The sequence below is a fragment of the Ovis aries genome, chromosome 20 (assembly GCF_016772045.2).
Source record: "Ovis aries strain OAR_USU_Benz2616 breed Rambouillet chromosome 20, ARS-UI_Ramb_v3.0, whole genome shotgun sequence".
Classification (NCBI taxonomy): domain Eukaryota; kingdom Metazoa; phylum Chordata; class Mammalia; order Artiodactyla; family Bovidae; genus Ovis; species Ovis aries.
Window position 1 is genome coordinate 28,069,530 of NC_056073.1, and position 24,302 is coordinate 28,093,831.

The window sequence follows — 24,302 nt, forward strand, 5'->3', positions numbered from 1 at the left end:
AACACCCTTCTACCAAGTTAAATAGTGCCCACCCCAGAGCACTTCACTCATAATTGTAATGAGCAACATGTATAAGTGTGCTTTGTGCTGAGTGGGGTTAGGTTCATAAACGCTTCTACCAGAGGTGGTTCTTGAGACAGTTATAAAGAGGAGACTAGTGGGAAAGAGGGTGGCATGTTTCAGGCTGTGAGGAAACATACAGGTGATCACGAGGGAGAAATGAGATGGAGGCAGAAAGGAAGGGAGGGAGATGGAGGACACAGAGAGGGACAAGCTCCACTAGCCAGACTGTGGGCAGAGTGTCGGGGTCAACCCAGAAGTCAACCCCCACCCCCACATCCACACCAGAGAAGTCCCGACAGAGCTTCAGGCAGGCAGGCCAGAGACTGCTCTAACACTCACTTGCGTTTCTGAAAGTTTTTTTTTCAGCCTAAAGTATATCTATTCCCACGGAGCCCCCACTAGAGGCATAAAATCTCTAGATCCCCAAATATCTTACCATGACCACCATTATCCCCAGAAATAAGAGTGGTTTGATTGGGTGTGGGAAACAGAGAGTAAGATGGGGCATGGTGCCAAATTTCATTTCATAACAAACAGCTTTAAATAAGGCGAGGGGAAGTAGTTTAATTTTTCTAAATATTTATTAACATTATGTCACAGTAAATAAATCACTTCATAATAAGTCATTTCACTCTTGTCTACAGGCAGAGTGTCAGTTTGATTCAATGATTATTGAATCATATGCGAGAAGGAACACTGAGCTAAATACAGATGCAACACACTAATGAGAAGAACATGGATCACAGCTTATAGTGTTCTATCTTGTTGATTGGGAAAGGAAATAGGAGTTTTTCTATGAATCAGACAAAACTAAGACAGGATGAAATGCAACTGGTTTTGAATGTCATCTCTAATAGGCCTTGAAATTCTAATGTATTCTAACATATCAAATATATGCAATTTGGCCAATTATTCAATCATGCTAGAATGAAGGAATCAATAGTTTAGACATATTCCAGAATTCGTCCCCAGTCCTTCCCAAATCTTTTGCTTCTCCTATCACTCCATCTGCAGGTTGGTCACCCACCAATGCAAGGGTATGTCATGAAGAGTAAATGGCCCTTTTGGATGCCATAATCTCCCATGATCTTCCCATCTTCCAGTTTCTTTCCGTTGCAGTTCACAATCTGCTCCTTAGGGGGTATAGCAGTCTTCATCTTGATCATCTCCTTCACCTGGGTCACTGAGCTGGACCTTCGCATCTTGAGCTCGTGCCTCTGCCCCTCATCACCAGGCTCCACCAAAACCAAGGGCAGCTCCTCATCACTGGGCTTCACCACCTTTAGGGTGAGGTGGATGGTTGTCTCCTTGTCGATGCCATACGATGACAGAGTTCTCTGCGGCTTTAGGGTCTTTGAGCCAAGCTGGAGGACCTGATCTTGCACGGGAACCTTGGTCTTAGACCGGACATGTTCACTGATCTTATTTACTCTGTCTCCTGGATGGGCAGTGAAGGTCATTGGTCTCCATGCCTCAGAATGGACAGTTACCTGGACAAAAAAAGGCCAAGAGACAGTTGCCTAGAATGCCTGCCCTCTTCTAAACCCTTTGTGCCCCCTCCTCCATTGCTCCCACCCTTCACTGCCAGTCTTGTGCTCCAGATCCTTTACAACAAGCTGTGTCCTTCCCTTGTTTCAAACTTCTCTTTTGAAATTATCAGGTTATAATGCAGGAAAACCAGTCATATTCTTTTGTAACCACACTTCTTATCCATCCCCAAAATGTTATCAAGGATTTCCCACTTCATTTACCTGTCTCTTATCCAGATAAAATTTGTCAGATGTCAAAAACGAAACATCTAAAATTGTGTGCCAGAGTTTATAAAGACCTCTCAAAGAGAATTTCAAAGACTTAACAGTCTCATGGAATATTCATAGGGTTGTCCTCCATGACTGTGACTATCTTAGATGAAAACCCTGTTTAGGAAACATCTTCTCTGTAATATTTGTACTTTTTTTGGTAACAATAATTCATTTATTATAGTGTCCCTATTTTCAGTATCACTTAGCCATATGTATTTCCTATCCACCCATTATAGAATATGATCTCTTCCTTTTATCCAAACAGGGCTCCACTCACAGGGACTACATCCGAGTCTTACTGCAGTAATCTCAACAAAGGGAATCTCATCCCTGTGCTCTTGCTGGAAAGTCTCAGAGGACTTCTTTCAGGCTTCATTCAGAAATATTTTCCCAGTCCAGATGCCACAGAGATTTCTTCACTGAACTCTCACTCTCCTGTGCTAGGCATTGCCCTCATTCCAGGTTCTCTTTGCAGAGAATATAGTCTCACATAAGGTAATGTAACAGGACATTAACAACTTAAAATAAGTGAATTCTGTCAACCTCTCTTTTGGGAAAAGAAGAAAGTTTAAGTTTAATTGCCCTGGAGGCCTAAACAGGGTAAAAGAGAAAGGGATCAAGACAATATTTTCATAGTTTCAAGCTTGCCAACCCTGCTGAGCACAAAGCCCACTCCTGATTCCTACCAAGTACCCCTAAGTGTGACCAGTGCAAGGTCTCAATGTAAGAGAACTCAGGAGCCCAAGAACTCTTTATAGAAATGTTTTTCACATTCAGTAGGTATTGATGCCCATCTTCTCCCCTTCCAGATGTCTTCCCAGCAAACTCCCACCCCCTTCATCTCCCAGAACTGTCCCTCAACTATTCCTAAGTCTCTCCTATGTCTCAGAGGTCTTCTCCCTTTCCCCACCCCGGTATCAAATCTCAACTCACACAGAGGGTGGCAGCCATGTCTTCAATCAGAGATGCAGAATCAGGAGACAGAACAAAGGACCGGGCCTCCAGTTTAAATAAGCAGCTGAACCAGGAAATACCCTGCCTGCCTGCTGTGTTTATCAATCTTCCCTTTGCTCTTGCATGGTATGCTGAATTTACTTTCACTTTTGCTACTGGGGAGTCAATAAACAAAAATACCTCCTGACCAAGCACTTCTCAGGTTAGCCAATCCATGTGCCCTCCTTGTTCCAAGCATGGGATGGTCTTTCTCTCTTGAGAATTTTTCCCTGATTAACCACCCACCATTCCCAATCCTGACTTGTGACTTCCAGCCTGCAGCTCTGACCCTCACTGGCTTGGAGACCTTTAACATTGGTGATCCTCCCCCTAGCTTTTAAGAGCAACCCTCCCCCACCTCCCCCACCATTAGTCAGAGAACTTCCTTAGAACAGGGGTGCCTGGAGAGAACAGTGAGAGTTGCCATGTGTGATGTGACCAGGAGCAGCCTGTTAACCCTAGCTTAGTAGAATGTGAGAAGCTGGCCTAGAGGAAACATGGGATAAATAACCCTGGACTGAGAAGAGCCATGAGTTCCAGTCCCAGGGCTGACACTCAATTAACCTGGGCAAATCTGTTCACCTCCCTGGATGTTGGCTTTCTGGTCTATAAAATGAGATGATTGGAGAGAATCCTAAGTGTATTCCAGGCTCAGAAAATTTTGTTTATAAATATCCTTTACAAAGAACTTTAGATTCCTGGGATGAGCTTTCTAGCACTTCCTACGGTGTCTGCAGACCAAACCCACTACTTGAGAGCAACCCAAATCCAGCAGTCAAAAGCTGACTCCCACCTTCCACATGGAAAATAATCACACAACCCTTTCACACCACAGTGCTTCCATTTCCTCATCTTTTCTCCTGGATACTCACTAGGAGCTATTTGCTCCCCGGCTCTTCAGATTTGTATTAGGATGAAAAGGGAATACATAACTGTGTGTGCTCAGGGAATTTTCTTGATATCTCCTCCTAACATTCCAAATTAATTGCTGTCTTTTCCCAAAGTCTCAGGTCCGTGCCTGCTAAGTTGCTTCAGTTGTGTCTGGCTCATTGCGACCTCATGGACTGCAGGCTGCTCTGTCCATGGGATTCTCCAGGCAAGAATACTGGAGTGGTTTGCTGTGCCCTCCTCCAAGGGATCTTCCCGATCAGGCATCGAACCCGCATCTCTTGTGTCTCATGCATTGGCAGGTGGGTTCTTTACCACTAGTGCCTCCTGGAAATCCCTCAAACCCACTTTAAGAAAACATTTATTGAATGTGCTTTAAATGTTTTCAGAATGAAAGGTCTATAAAAATACCAAGTTGTCATCTTTGTTTACTGTGTTTTCAGTGATCATTTACCATACCTTCACTCACTGAGAAATATCAAATGATCCCATTTATTCCAGGGATTTCCATCCTGAAGAACTTGGCTTTACACAAGGGCCTACACAGAGTAATGGGATCCAAGAGCTCATTCCAATATATCAGTAAGTTTAACATAAATTATGTTCTCCTATTTGAAGCTCTTATCAGACAGTTAATAAAACTGGAAAAACTAATTTCTATTTAAATTATTTTGTGGGATAGACATACTTTTTTAAACTCATAGGGTGTGTTTGAAGGGGAAAGAATGCCTGATGGAACAGGTTGGAGACCTTGATCCTCTATTCTCCCTTCAGTTATCTCACCACGTTCTCTATTTAGAAAACATCATTATGACCTCTAGCTCCTCCACTGTCCAATAGGATATGGGGACTTTGAAACATCACCAGTGGCCAGACAGAAGATGTCTGATCAGGTTGAGGGTGATAGAGAAAGTGAAACCTCTGCAGTAGAACAAGGATGGGGGATGGGTCTGGAGAGAGAAAGGGAAAGCTGCACAAAGCAGACTTGAGGGGAGTGTTTTCAGTTGTCAAATTTTATTTGTACCTTAGGTCTTCATGTCATTTCTGGAAAGAGAACAGGGAGAATAGATGGTTAAAACTTCTCATAATTAAATCTCTCTCTTCTCATAACCTTTCTCTCACCCCGAGGCATACAGGATCTTAGTTCTCTGGACCAGGGATTGAACCCATGCCCCCTGCCGTGGAAGAGTGGAGTCTTAGCCATCGGACCTCCAGGGAAGTCTAGCCTACACCATCTTGGTGCCAACATCTGCATTCTCTGGGGAAGCAGGGAACCTTAGTAAGAATCTCCTGGTGGGAGAGCCCAGGAGTGACATTTCCCAGGGATGATATCTATTTGTTGATATCCCTCGGATCTGTGCTCGCAGCCGGCCCTGAGCTGCAGATCTGTAGGTCTAGCTGCTTCCATGCGTGGTTCCCTGGACTCCCTGCATGTTTTGAACATGCCAAGTTCTCTTTGTCACCAGGCACTGAGCATGACTTTCCGCCCACTGTATTCCCAGCACTGTGGATTTACAGTAATATGCAATGTAAGCAGCACCTCCTCCAGGAAAAGCTCCCTGACTCTCCTCCATCCTGTTCTGGGTTACATGCCCATCTTCTGTTCTTTTATACTTCCTCTGCAAACCTCTCAGAGGCCATTTCTCCAGCCATAAGTTCATCTGCTTACTTGTGCTTTACCCTCACTCAACAGTAGGAGTCTAGGAGGTCATAATTGTGTCTCTTTTTCGGCTGTGCCATGCAGCTTATGAGATCATAGTTCCCTGACCAGGGATCGAACTTATGCCTCCTGCATTGGAAGTGGGGTATTTTAACGTCTGGACCACCAGGGAAGTCCTTCATAATTGTGTCTTAATTGTCTTGTATTTTTAGCGCTCCTCAGGCATGCTGTCTGGCACACTAAATAATAAATATTTAGTAAATGCATGAATGAATTATTAAATGAATAAATAAGTGAATAAAAAGTGAGAAATAACATTTAGTATTAGTGTATTTCAGAAACTGCACAGGTATTATTAAATGGTATCTCATTAAAATTTTAGTATTCTAGTGAGGTAAGTATTAGTAATTTTGTTGATAAGCAAGAGTCCTATAAGTAGTAGCTGGTAAGCAAGGGTTCAAATACAAACCTCTATTTCTACACTCCTTGTCTTCTCCTGTTTCCTCTTTCAGTGGAAAGAAAAGTGAGGCGTGTGTACACGTGTGCTTTTCTATTACAGCAATGATACAAGCTGAGGGAAGGAATAGAGAGATAAAGGAAAGCCGAGGATGCAAGGAGCCTTAGGATGATGAGAGCAAGAAGGGTTTGATGGAGGTTGGTCTATACATAGTCAGGAGAATCCCTGGGTGGTGGGCCCTACCTGGAACAACATATGCGCCTCCACTGGGCAGAAGGGACCAAAGAGTCCATGAGTGCAGGACTCAGAGCCTGGAGGAAGACTGCGCCCTGGTGCAAAGGTAGAGAACTGCTGTCTCAGGACTGTGGGTGGAAAAAGACAACACTGCAAGGCACTTCCACAGAGCAGTAAAGAAACTGCCCGCTGGAGCTGGGGATTTCCTGCTTAGACAGAATGTGGATTCTGAGAAACAGTGTCCTTTCAAGGGAGGAGAATAGCAAATTCGGACTTGGATCTCTCTTTTCCCTCTTCCCTTCTAATGTGAAATTTCCTCCCAGCCCAAGTCCAGGAGGAGGGCTCTCCTAAATGCCCCCAATGTCCTTTTGCTGACCGCAGGTTTTTCTTGGGAACTGACTCCTCTTTGCTTTTTACCGCGGCGTCCATCTGACTTTTTCCCATCTGTCACAATAAACTTTTTCAGAGGCAAATAAAAATCTCCTTTCTTTTGGTCTTCTAACAAATCTGGAAAATCAGTCAAGGTCAAAGACCATGCTCTGGAGATTTGGGCAGGTTTTAAAACAAATGTCTCAGATATCCAGAGCCTTCCAACTTGGTCCCAGCTGGTTAGGGCTTGTCACTGTTCCCGCTGGGACTCCCTGGAGCAGACGCCTCTTTCCCATCTCTTTCATAAATGCCCATGAAAGAAGTTGTAAAACTGGGATCAGGAATATTGCTTCAGAAATGCCAAGCAAACTCAACCAAAATGCACCCTGTGAATCCTTATATAATGATGGTTATGGTCTGTCCACTCTCGAAAAGGACCATTTGGAAAATATCTGCCAAACTCCAAAATAGACATGCCAAACTAAAAGAACCCAAATATTTTTCAGTAATAGGGAAATAGACAACTGAATTATAGAACAGCATCAGCAATAAACATGGATGGATGATACCTGCTAGCAAGGATATGGATGGACATGCCACATACCAATTGAATGAAAGAAAACAAAGCCAAGGACACTACAGAAAGTATGATACTCTTCATAACTCTTCAAACCAAGCAAAACTACCCAGAGAGACAGAGAAAGAGATAAGCTACTTTGAAATTCAGAGTATATTTGTTTTTTTAAACAAATTAAGCCCAATCTAAATGCTGATAGGAGTTACTTAAAGATTTTCAACAGGGAATAAGGCATTTGAGAACCCTCTGATAGCTTATCCTGTTATATTTAGAGTCTAAAGTTTAACTTTGGGAACTTAATGTTTGGTGACACAATGTATTGAATATAACTAATGTATGTTTTGTGTTAATTGCTCAGTTGTGTTCAACGCTTTGTGACCCCATGGACTGTAGCCTGCCAGACTCCTCTGCTCATGAGATTCTCCAGGCATGAATACTGGAGTGGGCTGCCATTTCCTTCTCCATAATGTGTGTTACCTTATTAATTAATTAAGAGATTAACATATATTCACTCTATTAAAGGTACAATAATGTTATTATGACCAGGGCTTCCCTCGTGGCTCAGCTGGTAAGGAAATCCGCTAGGACCTGGGTTTGACCCTTGGGTTGGGAAGATCCCCTGGAGAAGGGAAAAGCTACCCTCTCCAATATTCATCTGGAGAATTCCATTGAGTGTATAGTCCATGGGATTGCAAAGAGTTGGACACTAGTGAGTGACTTTCACTTACTCACTCACTCAGTATTATGACCTAAAACATAAATGGTTCTAAAGGGAAATAAATATAAGCAAAACTGAACAATCAGTGTTTAGGACCATATATGTGTGCATTTAAGCTGTCATAAAAATTTGAAAACCATAAGTGTTAATCACGACAAAACTATGCTTTAGAGTTTACGTATATTACATATATTCATTTGTGGTACCAAAGTTGGTGACAAAAATATAATTAAAAAAAACCTCATATATATATCCTAAATCCAACAATTCCACTTCAGGAATTTATTCTATTAATATACTCATATGTATATTAAATAAGATATATATTAATGCAAGTATATAGTCATGTGGTATTATTTGTAATTAAAAATAGAAACTACATTTATCAATAAGGAAATAAACAACAAAAAAAAAGAAATGGGAAAAAATGACCTCAGATGATTCAAAAAATGATGAGTTATAAGGGGATTTTGGTGCATCAGATGAAGATTAAACAATGTCCCAAACGGCTCTTCAAAACTTCAGATTCTAGAATTTGTGCTTCTTACCCAGTAGTCAACACAGAGAGAATAAAATAAAAGAATCTGAAAATTTACCACAAAAAGAATAGCCTGCATTAGATTACCCCTCCTGTAAATAATAATTATAAATTCTCTGAAAATAAAAAATATATAAAAAAGAACACATAAAGTCAGTGGGAGTGATCAAAAGCAAGGAGAAACTAGAGGACATTTGACCCTTCAAAAAAGAGAGCTTTTCTAGCAGGAAATTAAGGAGAAATCCCAGGAAAGAAGAAACTGTAGAAGGACAAACCCGCCCACCCCCAAACTACATGCTTATGAAAGAGAAATTCAGTCAAAAGTATTCCTTTGTTAATACTTTCTGGATACATAACAGAATATTGAGAAATACTGCAATATTCCAAACAAAATAGGTGCTCAATAATTGATTGCTGAATTAATGAAAACTAATTAATTAATCCATATTTCAGATTAGTTTCTTTTGTCTTCACTTGGTGAGTCTGAGATTCCAGTGTGAGTCTCCATCTTCTGCACATTCACGACCTCCCCCCTCCCACTGGACCTCATTTGAGCAGGAGGAGCAGGGGAAGAGAAGGAGCTGCTGGATGGTGATGTGCTGGGAAAGAGGCCGAGTGAGTGAGGACAGAAGAGAATCATCCACCTGGTATGACCTGACAAGCACCCAGGGTGAGTTATTAGAAAACAGGTGAGAACACATGGTCAGACAGCCCTCTAGGTCTGGACAGGAATAGGCTGTGGTTAACTAGAGCTCCCTGGTGAACTTCCTCCGCTGGGCTTCTCTGAACACCCACGGCTTCAAAGAAGTCAGGACCTATTCATGGTCCAGTGAGCCCTTCAGAAGTGAACTGGTGATTAAATCCTGAGGTTCTTGAATAATGTCTCTTAAGTGCTGCCAACTTATGTGTCATATTGCATATACTCATAGGCTGTAGATCTTCTGATTTTTAATTATCTGTAGAAATGTTACCATTTGTATCCAATTCAGTAGCTTCTATATGTTTCTCTCTGCTCTGCTAAGTGGTGTCCAACTCTTTGTGACCCCGTGGACTGTAAGCTCCTCCGTCCATGGGATTTTCCAAGCAAGAGTACTGGAGTGTGTTGCCATTTCCTCCTCCAGGGGATCTTCCCAACCTAGGGATTGAACCTGTATTTCCTTCATTGCAGGCAGATTCTTTACCTGCTGAACCATCAGGGAAGCCCCTCTAGCTGTGTCTAAAGTAACCTACATTTTTCTCTTTAATCATTTGGTTCCCTGGTGTAACTCTTCCTATCTTAATGCACAACATACATTAGCTCATTTCCACACAGTGAATTGGCAAATATTTCATATTAATATTGTTCTCTCTGCCGTGTTTCAAACCTCTTGGAAGAATTCTCTGATACCCACTCCACCCACACACTCGTACACTTTATTCTTTCATTCTCTCTGCCTTTGGCCTCGTACTTGCCCCAAACTTAGTTGCGTAGTGGCTACTTATGTTGGAATTGTGTCTCTGACCATCTTGATCTGCTTCAGACACTTTGAGGTTGTGATTGAGTGATCTCATGCTGGAGTTTGTCCTCGAGTATCTAATAGATGTCTGTCCACACAGACTGAATGCATTCGGAATGTTAGTCCTAAGTGAAGTGAAAGTGAAATCGCCCAGTCGTGTCTGACTCTTTGTGACCCCATGGACAGTAGCCTGCATCAGGCTCCTCCATCCATGGGATTTTCTAGGCAAGAGTACTGGAGTGGGTTGCCATTTCCTTCTCCAGGGAGAAGAGGCTTTAGTCCTAAAGTCTCTGTTAAACCATTGATTCAACAAATCAGTTTTCATGAAAACATATTGTTTACACAGCTTCATTTAATTCTCTATTGTATTTCCCCTACAGTCTGTCTAGAAAGGATTTTCTTATATGGGAACATTAGGGCTTCTGAACAGAGGGAGTTGATAGGCAAGAAGAGTAGAGGTTCTTTGGCTCCACTAAGAGAAAGAAGATGGAGGTGGTGTACGGTTAGGCCACTCAAGACGGGTGCTCTCTTGCTCTCTCTGTTCACTCCTGCTAACCAGTTCCTGCCCTACCTCACCCTACTCACAGGACTGACCTTCCCCCTCTTAGTCATAGAGCTTAGTCAGTAACTATCTCCATGCTGGACCCAAGCTCCAGCAATCATTGTTCTTTTCTTTGGGTCAGGTCAGAGACTTTCACTATGCTAGTTTATCAGAGAAAAACATCTGATCCTTGACTGGATTAAAAGAGGGGTTAACCTGCCTCCTGAGAAATCTGTGTGCAGGTCAAGAAGCAACAGTTAGAATTGGACATGGAATAACAGAAGGGTTCCAAACAGGGAAAGGAGTATATCAAGGCTGTGTATTGTCACCCTGCTTATTTAACTTATATGCAGAGTACATCATACAAAATGCCAGGCTGGATGAAGCACGAGGTAGAATCAAGATTGCCAGGAGAAATATCAATAACCTCAGAAATGCAGATGACACCACCCTTATGGCAGAAAGCGAAGAAGAACTAAAGAGCCTCTTGATGAAAGTGAAAGAGAAGAGTGAAAAAGTTGGCTTGAAACTCAACATTCAGAAAACTAATCGCATGGCACCTGGTCCCATCACTTCATGGCAAATAGAAGGGGAAACAGTAGAAACAGTGACAGCCTTTATTTTTTTTTGGCTCCAAACTCACTGCAGATGGTAACTGCAGCCATGAAATTAAAAGACGCTTGCTCCTTGGAAGGAAAGTTATGACCAACCTAGATGGCATATTAAAAAGCAGAGACATTACTTTGTCAACAAAGGTCTATCTAGTCAAAGTTATAGTTTTTCCAGTAGTCATGTATGGATGGGAAAGTTGGACTATAAAGAAAGCTGAGCACCAAAGAACTGATGCTTTTGAACTGTGGTGTTGGAGAAGATTCTTGAGTCCCTTGAACAGCAAGGAGATCCAACCAGTCCATCCTAAAAGAAATCAGCCTTGAATATTCATTGGAAAGACTGATGCAAAGAACTGACTCATTGGAAAAGACCCTGATGCTGAGAAAGATTGAAGGCAGGAGAAGGGGACAACAGAGAAAGAGATGGTTGGATGGCATCACCAACTCAATGGACATGAGTTTGAGTAAACTTCGGGAGTTGTTGATGGACAGGGAGGTCTGCGTGCTGCAGTCCATGGGGTTGCAAAGAGCTGGACATGACTGAATGACTGAGCTGAACTGAACTGAACTGATGAGAGGTGTGCTCCTCTGCTTGTTTCCCTGGTAGCAGATGGGCCAACCAGAAGTCAATTCCCTCTATTACTGGTAACTTCCCCTCATCCCTGCCCCCACAGCTAATGTCTGCTCTCTGCCTCATGCTGTGTGGGGGTCACTCCAGGGGCTTTCTCTATCCAATAAACTGATATTCAGTAAATCACTGATGTCTCTGTCACTGTTCTGGGCTCTTTCTTCAGACTTAAGGCTGGGTTTCAGACAGGGCTTGAGAAACTTCATGGCGTAGCCCAATAGGTAATCATGAAAAAAATATATTACAAATGTTTGAAAAGTGGAGTTAGGCTTAGCGTTCATTGTAGGCCAAGATTAGAGTTATTAAATAAAATGGGAGATCTATATTGAAATTATGATAAGGCTAGTAAGGAGGCCAAGAAGACAAGAAGATTGGACTAATGGATGGCTGAAATGAAGATTAGGATTAAAATAGAGTTAATGCTGCTATTCTTTGCTGATGCCAGAGTACATGTTGAATCCAAGCCATTTTGTGTTAGGATTGGAATGGAGGTGGAAGTGTTAGTCACTAAGTTGTTTCCAACTCTTGGTGACCCCGTGGACTGTAGCCTGCCAGGCTCCTCTGTCCATGAAATTCTCCAGGCAAGAATACTGTAGTGCCATTCCCTTCTCCAGAGGATCTTCCCGACCCAGGGATTGAACCTGGGCTCCACATTGCAGGTGGATTCTTTACCATCTGAGCCACCAAACCTAGGCTTTTCCTTTTTCTTATTTTATCAGCACGTACCTGAGAGAATTTGGTATTGTTGCCATTGCCATGGGAAAGCTGGGAGATGGTATCTGTGAGATTAGGACTCCAGAACCCTTTACATATTCTTCGGAGACATTCACTCACTCATTCTTTTATAGAACTAATTAGGGGCCAGCTTTCTGCAACTTCCTGGTCCTTGCTTCTAGGACTCTGAAGTCCAGTGCAGGAACTGAGGAGCACACACCGTGTACCAAAACTTCCTCCAGGCAGGCTATTGTTTCTTGTTTCCATGGGATGCTTTGGAGCATGTTATAAACTCTTATTCCAGGGGAGCAAGCCAACTAAACACTTTTTTAGACTGGGATGATTTCCTCAAAGTTAAAAAAAAAATCTTATTTGGTTGCACTGGGTCTCAGTTGCAGCATACAATATCTTTTAGTTGTAGCATGCGAACACTTAGGGCATGTGGGGTCTAGTTCTCTGATGAGGGATGGAACCCAGGTGTGGAAGCATGGTCAGAGAAGTCCCCTATTTCCTCAAAGTTTACTGAGAGCTTGAGAATTCTAACCTGGGCTGGGGAAACACTATTTGTATCCAACTGCAGGATAAAGATCATGAAAACTCAATCCAGTCCTCTCAGGTCCAAAGCTCTGACATTGTTAAGCTACTACTAAATTCTGGGTCTTAGTTTCTGCATCTGATAAAGGATATTACATGTTTCATAGTATTGTAATAGCGATTAAAAGAGCCAATGTGTGTGAACTACTTTAAATGGTACCTGGGATATCATACTCACTATTTGAATACCTAATAATAAGAGTACGATAATTATCATCTTTTTGAGCAAGAGTACAGGGTTGATGACCCTGAAGAGGTCTTAGGTTAGGAGTCTGAGATGCCAGATGTCACTCAGTCGTTTCTGACTCTTTGCGACTTCATGAGTTGTAGTCCTCCAGGCTCTTCTTTCCATAGGATTCTCCAGGCAAGAATACTGGAATGGTTTGCCATTCCCTTCTCCAGAAAATCTTCCCGGCCCAAGGATAGAACCTGTCTCCTGCGTTGTAGGCAGATTCTTTACCATCCGAGCTACAGGGAAGATCCACTAGATGGCACCAATCCCTCCTTGTCAAAACTGTTCACCAGCATAAACATTTTGATGTCTTCCTCTCAGTCTTAGAGGTTGGTCTGCCATCTGTGGGTGCCAGAGAAGAGGAAACAGTAGAACTGAAGAAATTAAGGTTTCTCCTAAGCCTCTGTTCTGACTTCCAGCCCAAGTATACGGAAGTGTTTGATGTTGATATGAAAACAACTGCCTGTAATTGTGAAGCTGCCGGATGGAAGTCATGGAGCCTTGGATTTAGTCCTAACACTGTGTGTCCTTGGGTGAGTCTCAGAACCCCCTGGGCTTCACCTCCCTATCTGCTTGCTGTCATGTGGGGGTAAAATAGAATGAGATAGCAAAATAGACACATTCAGTTCAGTTCAGTTCAGGCGCTCAGTCGTGTCCGACTCTTTGCGACCCCATGAATCGCAGCACGCCAGGCCTCCCTGTCCATCACCAACTCCTGGAGTTCATTCAGACTCACGTCCGTCAAGTCCGTGATGCCATCCAGCCATCTCATCCTCGGTCGTCCCCTTCTCCTCCTGCCCTCAATCCCTCCCAGCATCAGGGTCTTTTCCAATGAGTCAACTCTTTGCATGAGGTGGCCAAAGTACTGGAGTTTCAGCTTTAGCATCATTTCTTCCAAAGAAATCCCAGGGTTGATCTCCTTCAGAATGGACTGGTTGGATCTCCTTGCGGTCCAAGGGACTCTCAAGAGTCTTCTCCAACACCACAGTTCAAAAGCATCAGTTCTTTGGCGCTCAGCCTTCTTCACAGTCCAACTCTCACATCCATACATGACCACAGGAAAAACCATAGCCTTGACTAGACGGACCTTTGTTGGCAAAGTAATGTCTCTGCTTTTGAATATGCTCTCTAGGTTGGTCATAACTTTTCTTCCAAGGAATAAGCGTCTTTGAATTTCATGGCTGCAGTCACCATCTGCAGTGATTTTGGAGCCTAAAGAAATAAAGTCTGACACTGTTTCCACTGTTTCCCCATCTATTTCCCATGAAGTGATGGGACCGGATGCCATGATCTTCATTTTCTGAATGTTGAGCTTTAAGTCAACTTTTTTGCTCTCCTCTTTCACTTTCATCAAGAGGCTTTTTAGCTACTCTTCACTTTCTGCCATAAGGGTGGTGTCATCTGCATATCTGAGGTTATTGATATTTCTCCTGGCAATCTTGATTCCAGCTTGTGTTTCTTCCAGTCCAGCGTTTCTCATGATGTACTCTGCATAGAAGTTAAATAAGCAGGGTGACAATACACAGTCTTGATGCACTCCTTTTCCTATTTGGAACCAGTCTGTTGTTCCATGTCCAGTTCTAACTGTTGCTTCCTGACCTGCATACAGATTTCTCAAGAGGCAGGTTAGGTGGTCTGGTATTCCCATCTCTTTCAGAATTTTCCAGAGTTTATTGTGATCCATACAGTCAAAGGCTTCGGCATAGTCAATAAAACAGAAATAGATGTTTTTCTGGAACTCTCTTGCTTTTTCCATGATCCAGCGGATTTTGGCAATTTGATCTCTGGTTCTTCTGCTTTTTCTAAAACCAGCTTGAACAACTGGGAGTTCACAGTTCAAGTATTGCTGAAGCCTGGCTTGGAGAATTTTGAGCATTACTTTTCTAGCATATGAGATGAGTGCAATTGTGTGGTAGTTTGAGCATTCTTTGGCATTGCCTTTCTTTGGGATTGGAATGAAAACTGACCTTTTCCAGTCCTGTGGCCACTGCTGAGTTTTCCAAATGTGCTGGCATATTGAGTGTAGCACTTTCACAGCATCATCTTTCAGGATTGAAACAGCTCAACTGGAATTCTATCACCTCCACTAGCTTTGTTCATAGTGATGCTTTCTATAAGACCCACTTGACTTCACATTCCAAGATGTCTGGCTCTAGATTAGTGATCACATCATCATGGTTATCTGGGTCGTGAAGATCTTTTTTGTACAGTTCTTCTGTGTATTCTTGCCACCTCTTCTTAATATCTTCTGCTTCTGTTAGGTCCAGACCATTTCTGTTCTTTATCAAGCCCTTCTTTGCATGAAATGTTCCCTTGGTATCTCTAATTTTCTTGAAGAGATCTCTAGTCTTTCCCATTCTGTTGTTTTCCTCTATTTCTTTGCACTGATTGCTGAAGAAGGCTTTCTTATCTCTTCTTGCTGTTCTTTGGAACTCTGCATTCAGATGCTTATATCTTTCCTTTTCTCCTTTGCTTTTCACTTCTCTTCTTTTCACAGCTATCTGTAAGGCCTTCCCAGACAGCCATTTTGCTTTTTCTGCATTTTTTCCATGGGGATGATCTTGATCCCTGTCTCCTGTACAATGTCAGGAACCTCATTCCATAGTTCATCAGGCACTCTATCTATCAGATCTAGGCCCTTGAATCTATTTTTCACTTCCACTGTATAATCATAAGGGATTTGATTGAGGTCATACCTGAATGGTCTAGCGGTTTTCCCTACTTTCTTCAATTTAAGTCTGAATTCGGTAATAAGGAGTTCATGATCTGAGCCAGTCAGCTCCTGGTCATGCTTTTGTTGACTGTATAGAGCTTCTCCATCTTTGGCTGCAAATAATATAATCAATCTGATTTTGGTGTTGACCATCTGGTGATGTCCATGTGTAGTCTTCTCTTGTGTTGTTGGAAGAGAGGGTGTTTGCTATAACCAGTGCATTTTCTTGGCAAAACTCTATTAGTCTTTGCCCTGCTTCATTCCACATTCCAAGGCCAAATTTGCCTGTTACTCCAGGTGTTTCTTGACTTCCTACTTTTGCATTCCAGTTCCCTATAATGAAAAGGACATCCTATTTGGGTGTTAGTTCTAAAAGGTCTTGTAGGTCTTCATAAAACCATTCAACTTCAGCTTCTTCAGCGTTACTGGTTGGGGCATACTTGGATAACTGTGATATTGAATGATTTGCCTTGGAGACAAACAGAGATCATTCTGTAGTCTTTGAGACTGCATCCAAGTACTGCATTTTGGACTCTTTCATTGACCATGATGGCTACTCCATTTCTTCTGAGGGATTCCTGCCCACAGTAGTAGATAAAATGGTCATCTGAGTTAAATTCACCGATTCCAGTCCATTTTAGTTTGCTGATTCCTGGAATGTCAACGTTCACTCTTGCCGTCTCTTGTTTGACCACTTCCAATTTGCCTTGATTCATGGACCTGACTTTCTAGGTTCCTATGCAATATTGCTCTTTACAGCATTGGATCTTGCTTCTATCACCAGTCACACCCACAACTGGGTATTGTTTTTGCTTTGGCTCCATCCCTTCATTCTTTCTGGAGTTATTTCTCCACTGATCTCCAGTAGCATATTGGGCACCTAATTACCTGGGAAGTTCCTCTTTTGGTATCCTATCATTTTGCCTTTTCATACTGTTCATGGGGATCTAAAGGCAAGAATGCTGAAGTGGCTTGCCATTCCCCTCTCCAGTGGACCACGGTCTGTCAGATCTCTCCACCATGACCCTCCCGTCTTGCCCCGCAGGCATGGCTTGGTTTCATTGAGTTAGACAAGGCTGTGGTCCTAGTATGATTAGATTGACTAGTTTTCTGTGAGTGTGGTTTCAGTGTGTCTGCCCTCTGATGCCCTCTTGCAACACCTACTATCTTACTTGGGTTTCTCTTACCTTGGGTGTGGGGTATCTCTTCACGGCTGCTCCTAGCAAAGCTGGAGCTCCATTTCCTTAACCTGTCAGAATTCCCACAGTCTAATTCTACTCCTTGTCTGATTTATTTTTATATTGCTAGAGAATAAACAGGGTCTTCTCAGGTAGCTCAGTAGTAAAGAACCCATGCAGGAGATGTGGGTTCAATCCCTGGGTAGGGAAGATCCCCTGGAGAAGGAAATGACAACCCACTCCAGTGTTCTTGCCTGGGAAATCCCACGGACAGAGGAACATGGTGCACTACAGTCCATGGGGTCAGAAAAGGGTTGGGCATGACTTAGCAACTAAGCAACAAAAACTGCAGAAAATAAATAAGCTGAGAATATTCTGTCTTGAAGAGAATTTTACTCTTTTAGGACACAGAGCAAGAGAATCAATTCTGATACTGCATTTGTGGCCAAGGATATGTGAAAACTCCTGAGGGGGGAAAAATGTTTCTGATCAGGAATGAAGGCAGCTGGGGAGTCCAGGTGTGTTCTGTCTCTGGGATGGAGGTAATTTCTCACAAGAAGGGAGGAGCAAAGAGGGATCCTAGGTTTGTTTTCACATTTCTTGAAAGGGCAGCATTTCCCTGAACTCTGGCCCTCACTGGGTAGGGAATGCCCTGGGTTAGTCTTTCCCGGAAGGATCCCATGTTTCCTCCTGTAACAGCTGCAGGCTGTAAATCCCCAGGTCCAGTGGGCAGGTTGTCTGTTGTCACTAGGGTCTGGCCAATCAGGAGCAACATGACACTCAGTGAGTTTGGAGGTGAGAATTTCTATTTGTGAAATCTGTAAGGGGAGGGGGACTTACTTTAACTGACAGGAAGAGGTAACTGACACATCTCTAAACCTCTGTGTCTTAAAGTATAGTGTGTTAACAGATACAGATATGAAATTTGGTTATGCCAACAGTTTCGAAATGATGGCCTCTGAAGAGACGGTTTATTACTCATAGATTTCAAGAGGAGGTGGCCGTGCAGGGCCACGTTAGAAAGCAGCAAGGTTGGTCACAGGAAGAGAGAGGAGCAGAGAACTGTGGGTAAGAGGCTTTCACGTGGTTTCAGCAGAAAGGAATGGACAAGACAGGAGAAGGAGGTTGAGAACTAGATAGTTTTTATAATTTCAGTGGACTCTGATGCAGGGGCTGTTTCTAGTTGGCTGGAACCTGGCCCTGGTGAGATTAGGGCAGGTGGATAGTGCTCCAGAGTGTGGGGCTTGATGAAGGAGGTGGTTGAGGACTGAGCTCTGAGTTGGTTGATTTGCATTTGCAAAGCCATTCTCAGGGTGACCTCTTTACTGTGCAACTGTTGTGCCAGGGCTTTCTCTAGTTGCGGCAGGGGCTGCTCTCTAGTTCTGGTGCACAGGCTTCACCTGTGGTGGCTTCACTTATTGTGGAGCACAGGCTCTAGGTGCCTGGGTTTCAGTAGTTGCAGGACTCAGGGTCAGTAATTGTGGCTTGCTGGCTCAAGGGCACACAGGTTTCAGAAGCTGCAGCACTGGGGTTCACTAGTTTTGGCTCAAGGACTCTAGAGCTGGCAGGCTTCATTAGTTGCAATTCTCAGGCTCGAGAGCAGGGGTTTGGAAATTGTGGCATCATTGCTCCGAGGCATGCAGAATCTCCCAGGACCAGGGGTTGAATCTGTGCCCCCTGCACTGGCAGGTGAATCCTTATCCACTGTGCCACCAAGGAGGTTCAGGAACAAGCTAGTCTTGGGGCAAGTCCCTCCAGGGTCAACAAAACCCCAGATGTCAAAGCATCAGTTCAGTTCAGTTCAGTGGCTCAGTCGTGTTCGACTCTTTGCGACCCCATGAATTGCAGCACTCCAGGCCTCCCTGCCCATCACCAACTCCCGGAATTCACTCAGACTCACGTCCATCGAATCAGTGATGCCATTTAGCCATCTCATCCTCTGTCGTCCCCTTGTCCTCCTGCCCCCAATCCCTCCCAGCATCGGTCTTTTCCAATGAGTCAATGCTTTGCATGAGGTGACCAAAGTAACTGGAGTTTGAGCTTTAGCATCATCCCTTCCAAAGAACACCCAGGGCTGATCTTCAGAGTGGACTGGTTGGATCTCCTTGCAGTCCAAGGGACTCTCAAGAGTCTTTTCCAACACCACAGTTCCAAAGCACCAATTCTTCAGCGCTCAGCCTTTTCACAGTCCAACTCTCATATCCATACACGACTAATGGAAAAACCAGAGCCTTGACTAGACGGACCTTTGTTGGCAAAGTAATGTCTCTGCTTTTGAATATGTTGTCTAGGTTGGTCATAACATTTCTTCCAAGGAGTAAGTGTCTTTTAATTTCATGGCTGCAATCGCCATCTGCCGTGATTTAGGAGCCCCCCAAAATAAAGTCTGACACTGTTTCCACTGTTTCCCTATATATTTCCCATTAAGTGATGGGACCAGATGCCATGATCTTCGTTTTCTGAATGTGGAGCTTTAAGTCAACTTTTCACTCTCCTCTTTCACTTTTATCAAGAGGCTTTTTAGTTCCTCTTCACTTTCTGCCATAAGGGTGGTGTCATCTGCTTATCTGAGGTTATTGATATTTCTCCTGGCAATCTTGATTCCAGCTTGTGCTTCTTCCAGTCCAGCGTTTCTCATGATGTACTCTGCATAGAAGTTAAATAAGCAGGGTGACAATATACAGCCTTGATGGACTCCTTTTCCTATTTGGAACCAGTCTGTTGTTCCATGTCCTGTTCTAACTGTTGCTTCCTGACCTGCATGTAGGTTTCTCAAGAGGCAGATCAGGTGGTCTGGTATTTCTATCTCTTTCAGAATTTTCCAGAGTTTATTGTGATCCACACAGTCAAAGGCTTTGGCGTAGGCAATAAAGCAGAAATAGATGTTTTTCTGTCAAAGCATCAGGATATAACAAATGAAAGACATGATTAATATATTCTGCCTGGGAGTGGAGACCTCAGGGGTTTAGTCTTTGCTTTGCTCAACTGTTGAGACCCTGGCAACCCTGAAGAAGTTCTCGTTACTCTTTTTCTTTTTTTTTTTTAAACTCTGTTTCCCTTTTTCTAACATACATGTCTCCTGTAACACACACACACACACACACACACACACACACACACACACACAGACACAGACACACTGTGACCCACTGTAGCGGCTTGGATAGTTATAGGGAAGGCTGTAGACTGGAGAGGTCAAACTTGCTCAAAAAAGAATAAAGAATATCCTCTCAATGAAAGCACATCAGGCAGCTTACTTTTAGTTCTCCCTGGAGTCCTATCTTTCCCCAGCAACCTCCTGAGCGCCCTCTTTACACCCTTGTTCCTCAGGGTGTATACGAGGGGATTAAGTAAAGAAGTGCCCACTGCATAGAAGAGACCAAAGAACTTGCCCCTCTTCTGGGCATAGGGATTTCTGGGCTGGAGGTAGACCACAATGACTGAACTGTAGAAGAGGGTGACCACAATGAGATGGGAGGAGCAGGTCCCCAGAGCCTTCCTCCATGCTATGGCCGAGTTAATCCTCAGCACTGCCCGGGCAACGGCACCGTAAGAGATAAGGATGAGGGTAAGCGGCATGACCAGGAAGATGACACTGGACACAGCTAACTGGATTTTTATTGTAGGTGGTGTCTCCACAGGACAGTTGAATCAGAGAAGGGACTTCACATACAAAGTCATCTGTCTGCCGATGTGGGCAGAAGGGCAGGTGGAGGGTCGGTGGTGTCTGGACTACTGATTGGACCAGACCCATTACTCAGGCCATGGCCGTCAGCTGCCGGCACAGGCGGGGGTGGATGATGGTGGCATAGTGGAGGGGCTGGCAGACAGCCACGTAGCGGTCAAAGGCCATCACGGTCAGGAGGACACACTCCGTGGTCCCCAGGAACAGGAAGATGAAGAGCTGGACAGAGCAGCCAAGGAAGCTGATGGTCTTCCTTGGGGCCCAGAGGTGGACCAGCATCTGCGGGACACAGCTTGTGGTGAAGCAGAGGTCCAGGAAGGAGAGGTTAGAGAGGAAGAAGTACATCGGGGAGTGGAGCCTGGGGTCCAGCACGGACAGCAGGATGATGAGTGTGTTGCCCACCAGAGTCAGGAGGTAAGAGATCGAGACAACCACGAAGAGGTTTCTTTCAAGCCCTGGGTGTTCAGAGAAGTCCAGAAGGAAGAAGTCCACCGGGGAGCTGTGGTTGACGATGGCCTGTTCCTGTCCAGACCTAGAGGGATGAGGGCTGTCTGAGCTGTGTGTTCCCACCTGTCTTATAAGAACTCAGCCTGGGTGCTTGTCAGGTCACACCAGGTGGGCAGTTCTCTTCTGTCGTCTCTCACTCAGCCTGTTTCCCAGCACATCAGCATCTAGCAGGGCCTTCTCTTCCCCTGCTCCTCCTGATCAAATGAGGTCCAGTGAGAGTGAGGAAGCCGTGAATGTGCAGGAGACAGATGGAGACTCACACTGGTATCTCAGACGTACTGAGTGAAGGCAAAAGAAACTGATGTGAAACATGGAATAATTAATCAGTTTTCCTTAATTCAACAATCATTTATTAAATGCCTATTTTGTTCTGAGGACTGTGGTAGTTTTCAGTATTCTCTTCTGTCAGAAATCATTACCAAAGGATTCATTTTTACTGAGTTTCCTTCCTGAGAGTGTCTATGCAGTACTTCCTACTTTGGATCATACATTTTCTGGATCACTCATGTTTTATCCACCTTACTTTCATTTGTAGGGGAGCCACCAGAGGCAGAATGTATGAATTAAGGACATTTCTTCTCTGTATGAAGTGACCCCAGCACAGAGATATTAACTAGGTTATCTTGTCCCATGAAAAACTTGTGATTGGGACTTCCCTGGTGGTCCAGTGGCTAAGACTCTGAGCTCCCAATGCAGGGGGCTAGGGTTTGGTTCCTGATCAGGGAACCAGATCCCACATACATATCAGATCTGCCATAGACAAATATTTAAAAAATATGGTGATTTATTAAACTAAGTACAAGAGTGTTTTCTATAAATAAAAAACCTGAGGACTTCCCTGGTGGTCAGTGGCTAAGATTTCGAGCTCCTAATGCAGAAGTCCCAGGTTCAATCCCTGGTCAGGGAATTAGATCCTATATGTCACAGCTAAAGATCCCATGTGCCACACTAAGACCTCATGCATCCAAATAAATAAATAAAATTTTCTTTTAATAAAGCCCTAAGCTCAACTTAACATTACATGCACGACACAAAATAAGACCGAACAGGCTGCCAGCTGTCTTGCTTTGGAAGTAGAAACATCTATACTAGTTGGACCTTGAAATAAGGAAGATGATGTAATTGAAAAAAATATTTTCCCTTTCAGATAAGATTACATCAAAAGCAAAATATGCTGAGTTGATATTGAGATATTTAAGTAGAACATAGAATTTGTTGAATGTTCTTAATTCTACTCAGTATTTGAGATTTTAAAACTTTCTATATCGAACTCTGAAACTTGCAGAAAATTTCCAAGTCTAAAAATTCTTGTTTATTCTTTTTTTTGTTGTTGTTCTTGTTTATTCTTGATCAATGAATTGTTCGTATTTGCCACTTTAAATGATTCTATCTTTTCTTTATATACACAGTTATATTTATTCAGAGCTATTGGCGAGTAGGTTGCGTACATAATGCCTCTTCACACCTTCATGTGTTAGCATGTAGTTTCTAATCAAAAGGAAATTCTTTCATGTAAACATAGTACAGCTACTCAATATAGAAAATCCACCGTTGGCAAAACATTGACTGTAGCTCATACTCATAATTTTGCTAATAATGTTTTTTATAGCAAATTTCCCCATAAAAGATCCGGTGCCTATCACTTATGTGTTACCTTGGTCCTATAGTAGCCTTTCCTTAGCTACTGAAATGAACAAGTCTTCAAGTATAATGTAATGGGTTCAAGTCTCACCAGAAGAAGCAGAGGCTGGTGTACAGCTGGCCTCATGCAGTAGTTCAAAAGGGAGGAAAGGGATAGAAAATGTTGAGACCGCCAAGAAACTGAAGGCAAATAAAGCAATGATGATGGGTGTGTGAGAGAAGGAAGTCTGCACAGTAAGGAGGATTCTGGGCAAGTAAGGCAAGAAAACATCCTGGAGAAGGTGACCCGGATCTTTGCTGTGAAAGGCAGTTTGGATCACAGGGAGCTCACAAACAATCCTAAAGGAAATCAGTCCTGAATATTGATTGGAAGGACTGATGCTGAAGCTGAAACTCCAATACTTTGGCCACCTAATACGAAGAACTGACTCATTGGAGAAGACCCTGGTGCTGGGAAAGATTGAAGGCAGGAGGAAAAGGGGTCGACAGAGGATGAGATGGTTGCATGGTATCACCGACTGGATGGACCTGAGTGTGAGTAAGCTCCGGGAGTTGGAGATGGACAGGGAAGCCTGGCCTGCTGCAGTCCAGGGGTCACAAAGAGTTGGATATGACTGAGTGACTGGACTGAACTGAGCCCACAGATGGTTGCAAGATGTGGAACCACTCTGGCAGTCAAGGGGCAGAACTGGGGGTCTTCTGAGAAGAGACAATCATAGGAAGCCACTCAGAGGATATAGTGGCAAGCATATGGGTAGCTTTGATGGCAGAAACTCTCCCAGAAGCTTTTGGAATGGGAGAGGCTTCCATGTTGGCTCAGTGGTAAAGAATCTGTCTGCCAGTTCAGGGGATGCAGGAGATGTGTGCTTGATCCCTGGGGAGGGAAGATCCCTTGGAGGAGGAAATGGCAGCCTACTCCAGTATTCTTGCCTGGAAGATTCCAGAGGAGCCTGGCAGGCTGCAGTCCCTGGAGTTACAAAAGAGTCAACACGGCTTCGCTACTAAACAACAACAACAACAACAAAGCATCTCTTCATCAGAGAGTCACCATTTTATGTTAGAAGCTACATTTCATCCCCTTTTTGTTAGGACTGCTTTTTGTCTTCTTCTCCAGTTCTTCTTCCATCGTTACTTTCCCTTTGAGCATAAGATTTCTTCCCTTTAATAACTTCTTCTTCTTTTTTTTTTTTTTTTGCAGCTTGTGGAATATTAGTTCCCTGACCAGGCATTGAATCCATGCAGTGAAAATATGGAGTCCTAATCACTGGACCACCAGGGAATTCCCAACAATTTGAGTAATGAAGAGTGCATAAAATATGTTTATAGGCTTTACAGGATAATAAAATAAACACATGGTATACCTGCCCCCGACTCCCATTTAAGAGCAGAACAAATGTTACCCATAGCTCTGGGTACCTCTCTGATCACATCTGATCACAAAGAGACATCTTCTCTTTGACCTT

At 43.5% G+C, this 24,302-nt stretch overlaps 2 protein-coding genes across 2 annotated transcripts; both read right to left on the reverse strand.

The window, feature by feature from the left end:
* Window positions 1–625: 625 nt before the first annotated feature.
* On the reverse strand, window positions 626–2,847 carry LOC101113705 (ubiquitin D-like). Its single transcript, XM_004019011.5, has 2 exons — window positions 2,799–2,847; window positions 626–1,553 (listed from the first exon to the last, which is right to left on the reverse strand). Exons 1-2 carry the CDS (start codon window positions 2,814–2,816, stop codon window positions 1,083–1,085), a joined length of 489 nt encoding a protein of 162 aa, XP_004019060.2. The 5' UTR covers window positions 2,817–2,847; the 3' UTR covers window positions 626–1,082.
* A 17,354-nt stretch (window positions 2,848–20,201) lies between these two features.
* On the reverse strand, window positions 20,202–23,965 carry LOC101111325 (olfactory receptor 2H1). Its single transcript, XM_042236845.1, is given in 3 exon segments — window positions 20,202–20,624; window positions 20,626–21,275; window positions 23,908–23,965. Coding segments are annotated over 3 exon segments (1,131 nt in total).
* Between the last annotated feature and the right edge of the window lie 337 nt (window positions 23,966–24,302).